The 19,733-nt window shown below is 44.8% G+C and overlaps 1 protein-coding gene across 6 annotated transcripts in view; it reads left to right on the forward strand.

Moving 5' to 3' along the window:
* Window positions 1–216: 216 nt before the first annotated feature.
* CARS2 (cysteinyl-tRNA synthetase 2, mitochondrial) overlaps window positions 217–19,733 on the forward strand; it is a 41,012-nt gene continuing 21,495 nt past the window's right edge. For 3 of the 6 annotated variants that reach the window (XM_080358330.1, XM_080358332.1, XM_080358335.1), the window contains exons 1-8: window positions 217–443; window positions 568–618; window positions 8,563–8,680; window positions 10,566–10,637; window positions 11,271–11,376; window positions 12,086–12,169; window positions 14,973–15,102; window positions 17,826–17,959. In XM_080358330.1, the coding sequence (XP_080214456.1) occupies window positions 247–443; window positions 568–618; window positions 8,563–8,680; window positions 10,566–10,637; window positions 11,271–11,376; window positions 12,086–12,169; window positions 14,973–15,102; window positions 17,826–17,959 (892 nt within the window). In that variant the 5' untranslated portion in view covers window positions 217–246. Of the gene's footprint in view, window positions 444–567; window positions 619–5,141; window positions 5,186–5,835; window positions 5,914–8,562; window positions 8,681–10,565; window positions 10,638–11,270; window positions 11,377–12,085; window positions 12,170–14,972; window positions 15,103–17,825; window positions 17,960–19,733 lie in introns of those variants that run through there. The other 3 variants (XM_080358331.1, XM_080358334.1, XM_080358333.1) reach the window with 3 other exon arrangements.

A 19,733-nucleotide genomic window follows, 5' to 3' on the forward strand; every position in this document is an offset into this window, starting at 1 on the left:
CCGGGGAACCAGCTCGGGCCGGGCGCTGCAGAATCCCGCGGCCGGCAAGAAGCGGCCCGGCCCCCTGTTCACAGGCCCCTCCTCTTCCTGCCGCTCCGGCTGTAGCTACCCCACTCGCCTGTTTCCCGGCACAGGCGGCGCGGCTGTCGCGGTGACAGGCGCGGCGGGTTGTGCCCGCTCCCCTCGCCTCCTCCCCGCCGAGAGGCGGAGCCGCCGGTCGCCCGCCCGCGGCCGGGGGCTGTGGCCATGCTGCGCGGAGCGGCGGCGGCGGCCCGGCTGCGCGGCCCCGGCGAGGGGCGGGCGGCGGCGCGGCGCTGTTGCGGGGCGGCGCGGCGGCGGGAGTGGGTGCCGCCGGCGGGGCGGGACAGCGGGATCGTGGCTTACAACAGCCGGAGCCGGAGCAAGGAGCCGCTCGTACTGGCCGCGGAAGGAGTGGCGACCTGGTAATGCCTTGCGGGGCTGCCGCGGTGGGGCGGGGGGGAAGCGTGGGGTTCGGGACTGGCCGCGGGGCCGCCCCCGCCGGCCGGGCTGGTGGTGACAGGTACGGTTTGTGTCCCCTCTCCGCAGGTACAGCTGCGGGCCGACGGTGTACGACCAGGCACATCTCGGGCACGCCTGGTGAGTGGCGGCTGTCCCTGGTCGCGGGGGTGGGGGATGCGGTAGCGGGCAGCGTGTGGCCGGGTGGCAGACCCTGTCCCTGGGTGACAGACAGACCTCATCCCAGGTGATAGACCCTGTCCCTGGGTGACAGACCGACCGCATCCCCGGATGGCAGACCCTGTCCCTGGGTGACAGACAGACCTCATCCCAGGTGATAGACCCTGTCCCTGGGTGACAGACCGACCGCATCCCCGGATGGCAGACCCTGTCCCTGGGTGACAGACAGACCTCATCCCAGGTGATAGACCCTGTCCCTGGGTGACAGACCGACCGCATCCCCGGGTGACAGACCCTGTCCCTGGGTGACAGACAGACCTCATCCCAGGTGATAGACCCTGTCCCTGGGTGACAGACCGACCGCATCCCCGGGTGACAGACCCTGTCCCGCAGTGACAGACAGACCTCATCCCAGGTGACAGACCCCGTCCCTTGGTGACAGACCCCGTCCCTTGGTGACAGACAGACCTCATCCCAGGTGACAGACCCTGTCCCTTGGTGACAGACCCCGTCCCTTGGTGACAGACAGACCTCATCTCAGGTGACAGACCCTGTCTCTGGGTGACAGACCCCATCCCAGCCGTCCCTGGTGACTGACAGATGCTGTCCTTGGGTGACAGACCCCGCTGGGAGCCGCTGCTGCGGCAGCGCCAGCACTTCAGCTCCTGTTCCATGCAAAAGGCAAAAATGCTGTTTGGGATCCCCCCCAAACACCCGGCCCTGGGAAGCACAGAAGGGGCCGTTGGTGCAGCTTGTCACAACAGACGGTTGTGGAGTGAAAAGTGTTCAGAATGCACACTTTTTTTCCTTTTTGCTGGACACGGTGAATTATTTTAAGTTGTATCGGCACAACATGACCTCTTGTGCAGAGGAGCTGGGGTCCTGGAGCAGACCCTCTTGTTCATGTGACAGTTCTGCTTCAAATTAAGTTTGAGCGCTGTCAGGACCAAGGAAAAGCAGTTTAGGGCTGGCTTGTAAAAAGATGCTTTTAAGCTTAACAGTTAAAATATCAGTTCTTGAATGTCAGAAGGCTCAGGTAGCTTAAAGGCCTTTTGGCATAGTAAAAGTTTCAGTGGCTTATTTAAAAAAAAAACCCAAACAAATAGAACAGCTCAGCATTTTCTTCACAGGTCATTAGGATAATTGCAATAATAAACCAGCTTCATCAAAAGTAATCTTGAAAATATACTTTAAATGCAGCAGAGAAAGTTGCTGCCGGTTGTTTAAAAGGCACCTGGTGAGAAGACGTGCAGGGCGCCTGCAGGTCCCTGTGGAGCTGGTGGGAGCTGCAGCAGCTCAGCTGCTCTTGAGTGAACAAGATGCTTTGGGCTCTTTGGAAGAGTGGGGGTTTCTCGGATAATTGCTATCTGTGTGAAGATCAGGTGCTGTTTGGTTTGCTTTTGTGTGGGTTTTTTTGTTTGGTTGGTTTTTAATATTGTTTGAATAATTCCCTTTTATTGTAGGGCATTTTGCAGCTTCTGGTCTGGTCTCAACTTCATTCAGAAACTTATGTTCAATTTTGCTTGGTGTTGAGCTATTGTAGTACTGCCTAACTGCCACTTCTTTCTTTAAAACTGAAGTTTTAAAATGCCAGTAATGTAAAAATACTTTTGGCAAGCTCTTTTTAAATGCTGCTGTACCATTATGTCTATGTAGTGTTATTTTTTTCCTTGTTGTTTTAGTCCAGTTTTACCAGGAAGCTAACCTAGCTTTTTACTGGTGATCTAAAAATCAAGAAAACAAATTATTTAATTTGTTCTTAGTACCTTCAGGTGAACTTTAATATTTATATATATAAAAAAAAAGTCATAGCAATTTGTGTATTTAAATCTACAGTTACTGTGATACAGGCTATGTTAACAGTTTTCCATGAAATAATTACAATTTAAAATCATAGCTTGAGAGCAGCTGTATAAAAAGATGCTAATACCTTTATTTTCTCTGTCACCGAGTCTAGGTTCTCTAGTACAGGAGAGCCTGTGTTCCCTGACGTGCTGCCACAGGGGATGGAATTGCAGAAATTGCTCCTGTCCCTAGGAGACAATTGATCAGTGCTGTAAAACTTTTTTTTTATTATTATTTTTTAATATACTGATTTTGTGGGTTAGAGTTTGTATGGCTGAAGACGGTTCCTGAGATTGCTGAGCAAAAGGCAGTATTTAATACCACAAGGAGCAAATGGAAGCGGGGAAACAGAACCTGTAGTGCGTTTCCTGCTGTTTTCGGTATCTTTCCTTTCTGGATGTGCACATGTTGCTCTTCTAACATCATGTTTCACTCATCAAATGTTGTCCTGAGGAAGGGCAGGTATGGGCAGCCTTTTACAGCACCTGGGCCTGTGGAGAAGAGTGTCTTGTACCACCTTTGCGTGCTCTGCCTGGTTTCTCTTTGCTAAAGCAGACCCTAAGGGGTATAGTGGGTCTAGAGCAGGGCATTTGTAAAGGTAGAGAATTTAGCTTTTTGGTCTTCCATCTCTCTGTGGCTTTTGGATGTCTGTTTTTGTTGGTGGTTCTCCTGCCTTTGGGCTTTTTCAGTTGAAAGAGAGTAGGAAAGTCTTGCTTGATCTGCCTGGTCTCTTGTCCATCTCTTTATTCTGCGTCCAAACTAACAATTTTAAGCTTTCTTCATGTGAAGGTTTGCCATATGTCTGTGCCACCTGGATCTGACCTCTTCACTTGCTGATTTAGGAAAGGATAGTTAGGGCTGAATATTGCCTTTGGAGTGGTGTATCATAGAATCATTTTGGTTGGAAGAGACCCTCAAGATCAGAGTCCAACCATTAATCTAACACTGTCCCTAAACCATGTCCCTAAGAACCTCATCTGTGCATCTTCTAAACACCTCCAGGGATGGTGACTCAGCCACTTCCCTGGGCAGCCTGTTCCAATGCTTGACAACACTTTCCGTGAATAAGCTTTTCCTAATATCCAATCTGAACCTCCCCTGGTGCAACTTGACGCCATTTCCTCTTGTCCTATCACTTGTTACTTGGGAGAAGAGACCAAGCCCCTCCATGCTGCAACCTCCTTTCAGGTGGTTGCAGAGAGCGATGAGGTCTCCCCTCAGCCTCCTTTTCTCCAGGCTAAACAGCCCCAGTTCCCTCAGCCGCTCCTCATCAGACTTGTGCTCCAGACCCCTCACCAGCTTCCTTGCCCTTCTCTGAGCTTGCTCCAGCACCTCAATGTCTTTCTTGTGAGGAATCAAGCAGATATCATGCTTATCATGCAGATAAGGAGCTGCTGTATCTGCTGCCTCTTTAGGGCCTTCATGTGTTGTTCCTACAGGGCAGCTGTCCAGCAGATGCCTGCGCTGAAGGACCTTCTTCTCTCTGTTCGGATCAGTTAAACCCTCCAGTGTATGAGGATTTGGCTGCTCCTTCCCAGTGTCTGTGGTCTTGCACCTGTCAGAGTTGACATCCTCTTGCTCAGCAGATTTGTTCAGGATGGTGGAGCAATCTTGATTTTTCTTCTTTTTTTTTTAATTGTATATTTTTTTTTCCAAGTAGCTAGGTCCAACTGTAGAGCTTCTGTAGGCACAGCTGAAGTGCGTGCTGCTGATAGGGATCTACAGGCCAGGAAATGCCCTAGGAAAGAGCATGAAGTCAAATGGGGTGATGGCTGTTGTTACAGTGCCACTCTTGTAAAATACCATTGTTTTGTCAGTCTTGCAACATATTATTGTTAGAATACATTTTTCCCCTTCTTTTTATATTTGACTTGTGACAGGCACAAGAAACGTAGCAGGTAATAATGCAGAAGCAAATAATGGAAATGAGCTTGAGATCCTTGAGAAGAATTTGAAAATAATGGCATCATTATTTTTGTCCATTTCTCTTTCTCCTCCATCAGGATTTTTTAATTCTCTACGTAAACCAACTTCTCTACTGTGTTGTGCTGCCAGACTTCAAAACAGGTGCTCTGTGTACCTTGAAATGATACCCAAAACTTATTCTGCATAAAGAAAAAACATCAGACCGGCAGATGATGCTCCCTTTTCCCTCAGTTCTGAGACTGGTCTTGATCGTGCTGATGTGAGCTGCAGCCTGGTTGGCATCCATGTTCCTGGCAGAATGCTTGGAAATAAGAGTAAACCCAAGCATGAGAGGAGGTTTTATGCAGCCCCTTGTGCCTGCTCTGCCGATTCCCTGATTTTGACTGTCTTCTTTTTTCTTTTCAGTCCTGAAGTGGTGAGGACCCTGCTTTTGGAGGGGTCAGGAGATCTGCTCTGGCTCTTGCAGTGTGTCTTCCATCAATTCAGTTGGAAAATCAGAGGAGAGGGAACACTGTAAAATTTGTGTCTGCTCTGGGAACTAGTACTGCAGGGCTGCTGAATCTAATATCGAGCTTTTGATGCTGGCATTGTTCCCCGGAACAGGGTCCAAAGACCAATTTAATATTGTTATGGAATCGTGTTGCCACATTAGACGGACGTTACTCCCAGTGAGCTGGTATTCATTAAAAACTATCTCCCTGACAGCATGTGCCCCTTACATAAAGCATTTTTCAACATGGGGATAGTGCAAACAACAGTAAGTATTTTTCTTCATCGAGATATTACACATCCATAAATCTGAACCTTAATGCCACTTGGTCCCTGCTGCTAAGGGATACAAATCCATTTCCAGTATTTTCTTACACTTCTTTGTTCTGACAGCCAAGGGAGTTGCAGTTCGTGCAGTGCTGCAGGTGAAATGGGAACCTGTAGCTCTGCAAGTCTCTTTTCAGGCTCCTTTTTCTCCAAAGCCAGTGCAGGCTGAGGATTCTCGTTGCCTTCCAGGGCAGACCCAGAGCCTCCAGTCACCTTTTAATATCTCGCCTGATAATTGGGTTTTACTTGGTCAGAGTGTGTTTTGAGAATTACAAGTGGAGAGACTGTGAGCAGCAGAAGAGGCTGCCACAGCCCCGTACAGCTTGTAGGTACATCATTATTCTCTAGTGTAAATAAAATAACCACCAGAGCCTCCCTTCTTTGCTATCAGAAAAGATCTGTGGTGGTGTGTGAATGAAATAGTTTCTTGGTGGCTGGTAGCTGTAGTTGTTACTCAACCCCAGGCAAAGCTCATTTGAACCCTGTTTTATTTCTTCCCGTTCTTCTGCCCTGTGGCTTTTGAAAACCAAGTTGTCCTTATGGGGGACTTCAACTTGCCTGATGTCAACCGGGAATATCAGACAGCTGGCACGAACATGTCCAGAAGATTCCTAAAGCATCTGGTTGATAACTTCTTGGTACAGATAAAAAGAGAACCGACCAGGAAAGGTACCTTCCTAGATTTGATTCTCACTAACAGAGGATCTCATGGGAGAAGTGGTGACTGGTGGTTCCCTTGGCCACAGAGACCACAAAGAAGTCAGGTTTAAAATCTTTGCTAATGGGAGGAAAACTGCCAGCAAGACCTTAACACTAGATATCAGGAGAGCAGACTTCAGGCTGCTCAGCAAAACACTTAGTAAGATTCCCTGGGAAGAAGCTTTTGAAGGCAGTGTTGGTCATTTTAAAAGCACAGGACCAGGCATTTCCAAAATGCAGAAAATCTAGCAGACGAGGCAAAAAGCCAGCTTGGTTGAGCAGGGATCTTCTTTTTGAAACACAGCGAAAAAAGAAATTACATGGTCAGTGGAAGCAAGGGCAGGCAACAGGGGAGAACTACGGAGGTGCTGCTCTCCATTTCAGGGAAGAAATTCACTCTGCCAAAGCTCAATTAGAACTGAAGCTGGCCAGTGCTGTGAAGGACAATAAAAAAGGCTTTTTAAAATATATTAATGGCAAAAGGAAAACTAGAAATAGCATTTGCTCTATATTTGATGAGCACAGTCACCTTATTAGCAGGGTCATATACAAAGCTGAGACGTTTAACGCTTTCTTCGCCTCGGTCTTCAGCACCAATGATGGACTTGGGGACACCCATACCCCTGGGGTGGAAAACCATGGCTGTGAGAACGATAAACTCCCAATCAGTCTGGAATTTGTACAGGATCTGATACTCCAGCTAGATCCCCACAAGTCAATGTGGCCTGATGGGATTCATCCAAGGGTGCTTGAAAAGCTGGCTGACATCATAGCAAGACCTCTCTCTGTGATTTTTCAACACTCCTGGGAATCTTGAGAGATCCTGGATGACTGGAAGCTGGCAAACGTTGTCCCAGTCTACAAGAAGGGCAACAGGGATGACCCTGCCAAATACAGGCCTTCTGTTCCTGGCAAAATCATGGAGAAGATTGTTCTGGGAGTTATTGAAAAACATCTAAATGATAATGCAGTCATTGGTCCCAGCCAGCATGTGTTCATGAGGGGAAAGTCATGCTTGACAAACTTTATTTCATTCTATGACAAGGTTACCCACCTAGTTGACTAAGGGAAGCCTGTTGATGTGATCTTTTTTTGATTTCATAAAGCCTTTGATACGGTGTCTTACAGTATTCTCCTGGACAAGATGTCCAGCATCCAGCTGGCTAAACACACAATGCAGTGGGTGAGCAATTGGCTGACAGATCGGGCCCAAAGGGTACTAGTAAATGGGGTTATGCTGGGCTGGTGACGAGTCGCTAGCAGGTTCCACAGGGATCCATCTTAGGGCCAGTACTCTTCAATGTCTTTATAAATTACTTAGACTCAGGACTTGAGGGATTGCTTAGTAAGTTTGCCAATGACACAGAACTGAGGGGAGGTGTCAACACTCTTGAGGGCAGAGAGGCCCTGGACAAATTAGAGAACTGGGCAATCACCAACCGCATGAAGTTCAACAAGAGCAAGTGCCGGATTTTGCACCTGGGACACGGCAACCCTGGCTGTACATACAGACTGGGGGACGAAATGCTGGAGAGCAGCTCTGCAGGGAGGGATCTGGGGGTTCTGGTCGATGGCAAGGTGAACATGAGCCAGCAGTGTGCCCTGGCAGCCAAGAGGGCCACCCGTGTCCTGGGGTGCATCAAGCACAGCATGGCCAGCCGGGCGAGGGAGGTGATTGTCCCGCTCTGCTCTGCACTGGTGCAGCCTCACCTGTAGCCCTGTGTGCAGTTCTGGGTGCCACAGGATAAAAAGGGTATAAAGCTACCGGAGAGTGTCCAGAAGAGGGCTACGAAGTTGGTGAAGGGTTTGGAGGGGAAGCCATATGAGGAGCAGCTAAAGTCACTTGGTTTGTTCAGCGTGGAGAAGACTGAGGGGAGACCTCATGCGGCTACAGCTTCCTCACAAGGGGAGGGAGAGGGGCAGGTGCTGATCTCTTCTCTTTAGTGACCAACGACAGAACCCGAGGGAATGGCAAAAGATGGGCCAGGGGAGGTTCAGCTTGGACATTAGAAAAGGTTCTTCCCCCAGAGGGTGTTGGAGCACTGGAACAGGCTCCCCAGGGAGGTGTCACGGCCCCAAGCCTGACAGTGTTCAAGAAGAGACTGGACAGCACCCTCAGACACATGGTGTGAACTGTGGGGTTGTCCTGTGCAGGGACAGGAGTTGCACTCAGTGATCCTTGTGGGTCCCTTCTAACTCAGGACATTCTATGATTCTATAAAACCTGTTATAATATGCGAAGCCCAAGGGATGTTTTTCAATAATATTTCATCTGTGTGTCTGTTGGTACTGTTTACTTTGAGAAAGTCTCCTGATTCACGCATAGCTTCTGACATGCTTTGGTGCTTGAATAAAGAGATGCAAAAAGAAAACACTCAGAAAATTTGATGTAATGTGTCACTAATGCCAGAAGAGGGTAGGCCAGTTCAAGGGAAGTTTGCTTGACTTTTGTGCAGGTGAGAACCAGTTTTGGAAAAGTACTTCATGCACTTAAGACCTCTTCATTGCAACCGTTGGGGTATTTAGATTATCACTGTGGCTGTTTGTGCTGTTGGTTATTTTTGTTTCAGTTTATTCTTTCTTCTGCATGTTTAAGAGCTCATTTTTTTTCTTTTCCAGCTCCTATGTTAAGTTTGATATAATTCGAAGGATAATGACTAGATTTTTTGGAATTGAAGTTATCATGGTGATGGGAATCACAGACATAGATGACAAGATAATAAAAAGAGCTAATGAGGTAAGTGTTTGCTGTGGTCTTTGACCCAAAGGTTTGGTATTTTCTACATCTGCTTACTTGGAAAATTAACCTGGATTTGAATTTTTTTGGTTGAGTTCTGTTTGTTTTAATTAGTAGATAATAAATGTTGAGATATCTGGTCCCTTGGCATGGCTGTCATGGGTCTGGAGTCTGTAGGGCTGGGTGTTGAGAGCTGTGTGGAGGTAAATGGGTGCAGAGCTGGGGGGGGCAGGACTGTCACAGCACCTGTAGCTGGGGTCCTCCAGCCCTTGCCCCTGGACTGGGAGCCCATCAGGGGAAAAAAAGCCAGGGTGAATCCTCAGCACATCTGGAGAGTATCTTATCCCCAAAGCAACCCCAAACTTAGCAGCCAGTAGGCTTCCAGCTGTGTTCTGGAGCAACGTGGAGTGCGGTCAGTGGTTAAATGTAGTATATATAGCAGTGTGTATATAGCATTACACATGGGAGGCTGAGGGTGGTTCTTGAAAGGTGCTGAGCACCATCTAGCTGAACATCAGCACCTTGGAAAGCTTCATCGATCCTGTCTGAGTTTGTCACCTTCGTGAATGTTGACATTGAGTGTGAGGGTAAGTCCTGATAAGACTGGGGCTATAAGTTGAGTCTATGATGAGTGTGCTGAATGCCCTCAGTGGTCCTTTGAGAGAGAGATTAATTTCTTTGGGTTTTGGACATCCATCTGGATGGGAGGAATTTCCCCACCTTCCTCCTATTAGAAACCTTTGTCTCTCTGTTGATCAGAGAAGCAGCTGAGCTGTCTAGGGAGATAAGTCCGATCAGTGGGGTCTGGAAGCGCTCTCTCTCTGGTCTGTAGGCAGAAGCTTGCCTTCGTTTCTCCCTGCTGAGCATCTTCTGTGTTTCATTTCTCGGTGAGCATCTGGTCTGTCTTCACCAGAACTCCTGCCTTGTCCAGGAGCTTGTCCAAATAGTGGTACTCACCTGCACTCTGAAAATCAGACCTCTTAAAGGTACTTCAGAAATGTACTGGAAGTGATAAAATTGGATTTATTTTGTTAATGATTCTGTTATCTTCAAGCTGGAGAGACTGACAGTGTGCTGTCTCCTCTCCAGTAGGTTCTTCTCAAACACGATGTAAAAGCTCACATTTGAAACTCTTTGATACCATCTTGGGCAGGTTTTGTTGTCATGCATCTTTCAAGCCCTGGCCTCTTCTGAATATTTGAGAACAAGTATCTTGTCATGTGCAAGTTGCCTCTTTCCTTTTGGTTTGCGCTTTCTCATTACTTCTGTGAGAATCCCCGTTCCTGTCCGCCACCCCGTGAATGAGAAATGCAGAGAAGGTGCTTGAGAAGTGCCACACTTGGCAAAGCGTGGGACTGGCTTTCAGCTCATTTCCCCTGATTGTACTAAGATCTATGAGTAACCGCAATCAGCTGAAATAGCTCATTTTTCTTAATCACTGAAAATTAATATCCTGTCCCATCCTGCGAGCTTCTGATCTGTCTTTCTGACATGTAGGTGGTATCGGTGTCCCCTGCCAATAAGTTGAATGAATTTGACGTCCCGTGCGCTGTAGTATATCTTGTTGTTGGAAATGGAAGTCCCTCTCAAGAGGAAAATAATGGGAAAGGGAAGGAGATTGTTACTTTAATCTTCAGTTGCTTTATCTTAAGAGATATGTGTTGATATTTTGGCAATTCAGAAGCGTAAATGAAAAGCTGTTTTTAAGTTATTTATAACTTACGTCTCTTCCCCATGAATGGTGGATTAATAAAGTCTGTCTGACTCTTTACCTTGGGGGCTCTGTAAGTCTTCCAATTAGCTACAGACTGTCTGATAAAATATTGCAGTGTTTAATATTATTACTTTGATTTATGATTTACTAATCTGCTTCTCTCTCTTTCAGATGAACATATCGCCAATAGCTCTTGCTCGTATTTATGAAGAGGACTTTAAACAAGATATGGCTGCCTTAAAGGTACAGATGCTTGAGCTTCTAATTTTAAGAGTATTTTAAAACCATTAGTTTGGTAAGGAATCTGATTTTGACAGTTTGATCTGAAAAGATAAATTGATTGCCTGTGTGACAGTGTTGCTGGAAACTGAGTACTGATTTACTTTTTCATTATTTTGGAAAGATATTGCACACCTTTTGAGTAAGGTAATGGGAGGAGAAGCAAATTCTAGATTTGGAATGAACAAGCTGAATTTCTTTGAGGACACAGAATTTTTTGCTCCATACAATAGAGACGTGGTTCACGGGTAGTACATATTTACTATTGTGCAGAAATAGTCTGATCTAAAGCATATGAAACATCAGATACTCTTTCATTGACTTCAGGTGGCATTGCCTCTTGTCTAGAACACTTGTCAGAAGCAGGGAGCAGGGCACTGGGAAAAATGAATTGGTTTTATTTTGCTACCCCTCTGTTTTGTTTTTTTTTTAATATGATCTCAAATGCTGCTTATGACCTTTTTATGATACTTGAAACATCTTTTTTGAAAGATAAAATTGTGGAGAATGTTTCTTAAAATTAGTTTCTTAGAGTGAAGGTACTTGTCAGCAGTGTGTTTCATACAAGCTAATGACATTACTCTTCCTTTGTTTAAGGTCCTTCCTCCTACAGTGTATATGAGAGTGACTGACAATATTCCTCAGATAATTTCCTTTATAAAAACAATAATTGCTAGTGGACAAGCATATGCCACCTCGCAAGGTAAGACTTACTGCAAGGCAGCTCCTTGTTCAGCACACGCGCAGGAATTTAGCACACTTAGTAATCCTGTTTTGGGATCAGATGAGATACCCTGTGCCAGGCTTCCCTTCTGTTCATTAACAGACAGGGTGTGAGCAACTTGTTTGTGATGACATGAGTGGGCAGACCAGCTATTACTCAGTTTTGAAGATAAATGTAGCTCATTGCTTAATATAATTGTTTACTGTAATGAACTGCTATCTAAGCTCCTGTGGGGAAATGCTGGCCTGGCTTCAAAGGAGAGCTGGGGGAACCTCTTAGCTCTAAACAGGAGATGCTGTGAAAGACGTGCCTGCAAAGCACAACGTGTGGATCTTTTTTAGCAGAGCTGGTGGTTGTGGAAGGATTTAAGTGCATTATAACTGGAGTAGCAGTAGGCTACATTTCAGTCAGAGACAGGATTGCTGACTGTGCATGGGCAGGAAAGAACTTGGGGAGATGTCCAGAATACAAAGTTAACCTATATGTAGAATGAGCACGTGCGGTGAGGTTACTGAAAAGCTGGTGACGGGGAAACGTGCTACTACGTTCCTAGTATTTCTGAATTTATAAATCAGAATTTCAAATGGGGAGTTGAAGGGTGTTTTGTTTTGATTTCAGGGAAATGTTACCTCTTCATCATGAATGTGCCTCATCTTTCCTGTAAAACTAAATGTTTCTTTTCTATTAGGCAATGTTTATTTTGATGTTAAGTCTTGGGGAAAAAGATATGGAGTATTAACTACTATTCATCCTGATGCTCAAGATGGAGCAGGTACGTTCATGGCAGCAACTTGTTTGTATTAATGTATTGTCTGAACTTGTGATGTATCTATGCATAAACCTTCATTCAACAGTCTGAAACAGTTTTTTAACCGGTCATGTATAACTAGCTTTTTGGTTATTGAAGACCTCTCTTTTTTTAAAAAAAATATTTAGTGAGGCACTCACTGTTGTCATTGGAAGAGGAAACTTGATGGTTTCTTTTCACACTTGGTTCCCTTTATACCTTTGTTCCAGTACCCTAGAGCAATTAAGATTATTAGTTTTATTTGAATATTTGGAGTGGTACGTACAAACTTCATAGTAAGATGGTGGTTTCAGCCAATGCAGTAGCCAGCAGTGAGATAGTCAAGGGTAAATGCAGGGAAACATCCCCTACCATGTTATTGCTTGGGCAGTTGCAACCTTCTGGTGCATGTTAGATGAACTTAGTTCTTTTGTTACTTACCACTGGACTACTTCTAAGCAGCCTATTTGTGTGAAGGTGAGCAGCTCTTGTTAGGCTGTGCTAGAGCATTCCTATACCTTTGGCTGGGTTTTTTTTTAATGCGGTTGTCCAGCTGCTGAGCAGGATTGCTGAGCCTCTGTAAGTTGGGTCTGATCAGGTCTCTGTGTTGGAGAATCTGATGCAGGTCTCCCACATCCTTTGCATGCTGAAATTCAATATTTCTTCATTGGAAAAAAAAGAAATATCTGTTTGCAATTACTGAAAATGCCTGGCAGGCTGATGCTCAGGTGAATTGCTGCCAGAAGCTTCTCAACAGCTCTGCTCTGGAGTTGTTTCAGCATTACAGATCGCAGAGGGACTGCGTTTTGTCAACAGTAATTTAGAGGCAGTTACTGACTGCAAAGGCAGCCAGCAGTCTCCTGGACTGCCTTAGGAAGAGCGTTGCCAGCAGGTCGAGGGAGGTGATCCCTCCTCTCTGCTCAGCATGAGGTGAGAATGTGCCTGGGGTGCTGGGTCCGGTGCTGGGCTCCCCAGTACAAGAGAGACATGGACATACTGGAGCAAACCCAACAAAGGGCCACAAATGTGATTGAAGTGCTGGAGCATCTTTCATGTGAAGAAAGGCTGAGGGAGCTGGGGTTGTTCAGCCTGGAGAAGAGAAGGCTCAGGGACATCTTACCTGTGTGTACTAATACCTGATGGGAGGAGTAAAAAAGATGGAGCCAGGGTCTTCTCAGTGGTGCTTGGTGACAGGAAAAGAGGCAATAGGCAGAACCTGAAACATGGGAAATGCCCTTTAAAGCCAAGGAAAATGTTTGTTTTACTCTGAGGATGGTTAACGCAAGAACGTGTTGCCTGGAAATCAGTCTCTGCCCTTGGAGTTACTCAAAACCTGGCTGGACACTGTCCTGGGCAGCCTGCTGGACGGGGTTGGACTAGATGATCTCCAGAGGTGCCTTCCAGCCTCAACTGTGACTGATTACGTGCTTTTCCATGATTCCCCTCAAGTCACTCGCAACACAATTTACTGTTATTTCTGAAGACTTTGATTGGTTTGTTTATAACCAAGAAGGCAAAGAGTGCTTTTTTTTTGCAGCAGTATACTCAAAAAAAGGCAAAAAGGGGGATGAAGTCAATAGATACTGGTCAGCCAGAGCTTGGCTAACTTGCAAAAGAGCCAAGATGAAGATTCAGTAGATATAACTAGGGCTATATTTCTGTCCCTTTATTGCTTATCAATTTTGAACGATGAAGCAGGTGTAATGGACCTTTGTGATGTGCTTCTCTTAATATTGCATGACATTCTGAATAAAAACTTGACTCTATATAATATCAATAAAGTACAAATGGAATGGCTTATGAAAAGTGACTAACAGATCTCAAAAAATAGCCGTGAATCATTAAAATGTGTTGATACTGGAAAGCTCCATAGATTGGCTCAGACCTGGTGATACACCGTGGTTTTATTAGCAATCTGAAATGTGCAGAGAAAAAAAGTAAACCTAGCGTCAGCTGCTGATAGAACAGATGAGCGGTGTTAAATAAGAGAACTTAAACCAGTGCAAGTTGCTTGCCAAGCTGGATCCCTTCAGGCCAAATAGATTCATTGTTCTGCATCAGTGAAATGCGAGGTCATGTATTTGTCAGCAAAAAATAATCCAGAGCCCAGAGCCCCGTTCTGTAGCTCCTGCCAGGGAGCGGTGTGTGTCTGACCGGGTTTTAGGAGCCAGCAGAGATAAATCATCCTTTCTGCCATACTGTGGCAAAAAGGACGATATCCTTGACTTTGCGGTGAAGGAAGCAACAAATATAGGTGGGGAGAAGACCTTTGCAGAGAAGCCATCGGTGCAAATGGTAACTGAAGTTTGCTACTATCCGAGAACAGTTTTGATTCTCACCTCCATGCTCTTCTTAGCTCTATAGAATCTGAACCAGAAACTGTTTGTGTCCCAGAGAAGGAATTACGGTGTTTTTATGTTGGGTGGGGGCTTTTTTTGGTGTGTGTTTTGGTGTGCAATCTGTTTGTTCTTGGCAGACTGGCTGATAAGTAACTAAATGAATGACGTAAAACCAGAGAAGTCCAAAACCACTAAAAAGATAGGACTTATTAACCTTTTAGCTTGCAGAAACATAATTCAACATATTATTATTTTTTTTTCAAATGGTTGACTGATAAACTGGAAGCCCTGTATAAGAGGGAAGGAAGGAAAATTGCAGGAAAATAAGTTGAGCAAAAGAGATTAAAATCTGAGTAGTTCATTAAACGCACATTCCCACTTGCTTTCATTTGCTCTTTTTTTTTTTTCTTTGAGACACATCCCATTAACAAATCACTTTTTCTTGGCAGTTGGTACTGATAAACGACACAGTAAAGATTTTGCCCTGTGGAAGGCTGCCAAACCTCAAGAGTTATCTTGGACTTCTCCATGGGGAAAAGGAAGACCTGGATGGCACATTGAGTGTTCCACAATATCAAGGTCACATTTCTTGGATTTTAAATCTAATGCTGATTTTTGTTTTCAGTGAGAGTACAATGGTAGCAGCAATATTCAAAGTGTTGGGTTTTTTTTTTCTGATCAGTAGAAAGCACCAGTTTTAATGTGAATACTTTGTGCAATTTGGGATGTCATGTGTGGCCCAAACAAACTCTGCTCCATCTTGATGGCTTGGCTGTCTTGCTATGCTTTGGCACCTTCTCTTAAGAAAGACTTGAGTATTTAAAATATGCTGTGCAGGATCACACAGGTGATTAGTGAAGCTTTCAACCTGAACTGAGTAACCAAAGTTTTAGAGAAAGTTATGGTACCTCTTTCCTTTGCCTCCCCTTCACTTCTTGCGGTCTTCATCGGACCTAGTTCAGCATATGGTGCTGTGTCAGGAGGGCAGGGTATGGGCATTCTTCCCAACTCCAGTGAGCATTTGAGATCTTGCTGGCTTTATCTTAACAGCAGTTATGGTGTTCGTGCTACTTATCTAAGCATTATTCGGCATTTTTTGAAAGTCAGCCACAGTATTAAATATCCTGATTTCTCTGGGGCAATATATTCTATGGGCATGATGTGAATTGTGCATAGTAGCCTTTTGCTTGTAGTTGGTTTAAATTAATCTGCTCTTACTTTTGAGTTTTATTTTCTCCACAGGATAGTAGTACTTTGTCCTGCACTGTATTAACTTGTGACTATTAATTTGTATTTAAAAAAACCCAAGACTTTAATAATTCTCTCCTGGAAGACTGATAGTGGTACTTAGATTTCCGTTAGTCTCAGATCTTTTTCTGGAAGTTAATAACAAATGCTTTAGATCTGACCCTGTTTAACTTAAGTATTCAAGCCAAGCTGAGAGTAGGTGGAACAGGTGTTTTAGCTTTCTCTCTCATATCCTTTGCTGATGCATCTGGGGTATTAGTCATTACTACCTGATTGTTAAAATCGTTTATAAGTGTGACTATCTGTCTGTAAATAGTTTAAGCACTGTGAAACAGTACTTAAAGCAACTGAAGTGCACAAAAACATACTGTATTTGAAGTGGAACCTGTGACAGAAGTGAACAGGTAAGAAATGCCAATTACAAAATGCCCTGCCTGCTAGTGAGGTGCTGTTTATAGTCTGCATATCTTTCTGTAAAAACTTATTTTACTGTTGCTGGATGAAGCTCCTGCCGTGTAAATAAGAGTTGAGCCATGCAGAGCATATGTGTAGTAATCTCAGACTGTGAAAAATGGAGAGCTTATTTTGGTGAGTTACCTGACACGTTTTGCTGTCCCAGTCAGCTGTCCACGGCCAATTTTAAGCAATGCCTACTTACTTGGCTGTTTTGCCAAAGGCCTCAAAGCACGTTAAGTAAGCAAAGTGAACTCATTTTGAAAAGTCTCTGAAGTGTTCCTGGGGAAGCTGAACGAGAAGGGTGTTGGTCTCTAATACAGCCCCAAAGGAGGGAACCACCTGCTGTGACTTAGCTCTTATCTCCTCCCTGGAGTTTCCCTTGTGGTGGGCTGGGCTGCTCCTCCTGCCCCTCAGTCATCTGCAGATCCATCTCTCCCCAGCTCGTAATGGTTTTGTTGGAGGGAATGGTAAGTGGCCTATGCTCCTCTCTAGATGGCACAAGGGAAGGCATAAGCCCATGAAGATGGGTGCTAAAACTGCGTTTGGAGCATAGAAGAAGGGGCATGTGCTTGGGAAATGGCAACAGCTGGTCTTTCTTCCCACCTCTCTTCTTGTTTTCTTCCTGTGCCAAGGTATTAACAAGGTGGTTTGTCCCAAAGAGGGACACAAGTATTGATATCTAGCCAGCTACCAGGAGCAACTTGTTAAGGTGACATATGGAAAGACTGTGTGTGTCTGTGTGTGCACACACATGCACGCCTGCGTGGGCCTTGCCTTTTGTTTTCCACTCGTGTAGACCTTGCATCTTCCCCAGCTTGAATGTCCCTGGCTTCTGGGCAGTTAGTGTTGATTTACCTCCCTATGAGTAGGTAAGTGTTGTCTTTCTGTAACAGGTGGACAAAATGAAGTTATTAACTCGCCTGGCAGGGACTTGCTGGAATTGTGGACAGTATAGCAGCCTTGCCTCCTGGTCTTTAACCAGAGATGTCTGTGTCTGTCCAGTTGCCATATGAGGACCTTACTACCAGCCACCAGTATTTGCAGAGAGTTCTGTGCTGGGCGGGGTTGTGGGTGACCCATGCAGGTGCAGTCATGCTGTTGGGGTGAGGGAAATGGCCTTGGGAGATCAGAGGCACTGACGCTTTCTCTTGACATTATAACAATATCGAACTAAGCATTTTCTATCATGACTGCCTGCAGTATTGCCTGAGTTCTTACAGTAAATGTACAAGATAAAGAATGGTGATACGCAGTTTACAGAAATGTTCATCACTTTGAAGTTGTTAGGTTTGCAGATGAAGACAGCTGGCTGATGCTGAAACTTAGCAGAACAAGGAAAGGAGATGTCTTGCTTGCCCTCCTTTAAGTTAGAAAAATACTCGCTCCTACTAAGATTTAATTGTGGGCAGATATGTGTCCTGTCATACAAATTCTGCTGCAGTTTTGATATCCAAGATCTATATAAAGTCTTATTTTAAAACTGCAATCATTAAATTGTACACTTAATTTTATGATGTTTCATCTTATTCTTTTCTGCATTTCTTTTACAAAAAGCTTTTGTAGTCTTCTACTTACCAATCAGGAAAATATTGTTACAGTGCAGTGTTTGGAAAGCAGCTGGACATCCATACTGGTGGAATAGATCTTGCATTTCCTCATCACGAAAATGAAATCGCACAGTGCGAGGCCTATCATCAGTGTGAGCAATGGGGGAATTACTTTTTGCATTCTGGTAAGTAAAATATTAATCACCTCAGAGGTCTGTACAAATATAAGGATGGTGGGATTATTTTTAGGTTTGGCATTTGTATGGTGTGAAAACAGGTGCTCTACTACAGTGACCAAGTTCCTGTCCTCACTAGGTGAGGAAACATAAATGAGAGTGAATCTTGAAACTGTAGTAGTTACAGTGAAGTATTCCTGAATTTCATCTGGAGCAAGCTCCAAATAATAACAGTATATGCATTGCCCATGTACAGTGTTTACTCGTAATTAAAAATGTGGAAAGAAGAATTTTTCCTGTAGAATCTCATTCCCTTTGATTTGCTTTTCCTTAAAATTTGAGGATGCTCTTCATGATAGACTTTTCTTTTTAAAATCTATTTTGGCTGTAACACTCTGGCAGGAAGAGGATGAAAATTGTTGATCTTTTCTGTATGTGTTCGTGTAGTCCTTCTAAAACCAGAAATTCCTGCTGTCAGAACCAGAACTGGCAGTATCTGAGGGCAGGGTGTGGAGGTGGCAAGTGGGCAAGTAGCTGATTGTAACATTTGAAAATCATTTGGAATAGAAAAAAGTCTTGTTCTCCAGCGTCTCTCAGCACCAGTTGCTTGCGGGCTTAAAAAAAAAAAAAAAAAAAGGTTTTCAGAATCAAATAGCCTGTAAGTACCATGAAAGGCTTTTAATCATCATAACAAAAGACTACTGGAAAATAAGAATGGAAGAATGCTAAGATACATGAACTGATGAACAACAACGCTTACAAAGTTGTGATCCTGCAGGGAAATGTCTGAACTGGGATGTTCTATGTGGTTTGAAATGTGGAGGGAAGCCTTGCAGGCAGATGCTCTGCTGCAGCAAACAGCCACTGGACTTTCCATGTGCTCAGTTCACATTCCTGTGACTCCTTAAATTCTCCTGGGAAGCCTTTTTTTGATCCACCAGCAGCATTATGCCTAGTGATGGATATGAGAAACAAGGTTTATGCTGAAGACCAAGTCAGTCGGATGCTTTGGTCTGCTCTGGTCAGGCTTGATCAATGAGGTTTCTGGTGGGTAGAGACAAGGAGGTCTGTGATATCTGTGGACTACATAAAGATCAAGTCACCCCTGGGCTCTGGGGACAACTGGGTCTTGTCATTGTTGTCCCTTAACTCTCTCTAGTGCTCTGACCCACTTCAGTGTCTCTCTGCTTTCCTATGGAGTGTGAGTGACTTGGTGTTGCTGTAGCCTGTAGATGTCCCAGACATTGTCTCTTCCTCCAGAAGTGACCTCACTAGCTACGCCTAAACTGTACCAAAGTGTCTTTTACTTACTTGTTCTTCAGCATATGGTGCTGCCTGGCATGATGTAGAACTGCTCCTTGCTGCCTTTGCAAAGTGGTGCTTCAGTGAAGTTTGCATTGTACAGGACTTTCAACCACATCATTTTCTGGTGGTACTAATGCTGTTCCCATTGATGGAAATCTTGAAATTGGTTGTTCCTGTTGCAGTCATGGTGGTTCTGGATGGTCTCCAAAGAACTGAGGGCAGATTCAAATCTGCAGTCTCTCTTCTTGCTGAACATTACTTTGTGCAAGATGTCTTGGTGAACTCTTTGAGCTGCTTCCCTGAGTAAGAGATGCAGAGTTGAACCTGTGCTATGCCCTGGGAATTACTTGGGCTTTCTTTTTTATATGTGTTTGTACTGTGTGGGATGACTATTGAATTTTAGTTTCAGTTAACAGTGTAGAGCCTGTTATAAATCAAGAGCAATTGTCCAGAGGCTGGTGCTTACTTCAGGGTGGTT

Source organism: Nesoenas mayeri (assembly GCF_963082525.1).
Source record: "Nesoenas mayeri genome assembly, chromosome: 1".
Lineage (NCBI taxonomy): Eukaryota > Metazoa > Chordata > Aves > Columbiformes > Columbidae > Nesoenas > Nesoenas mayeri.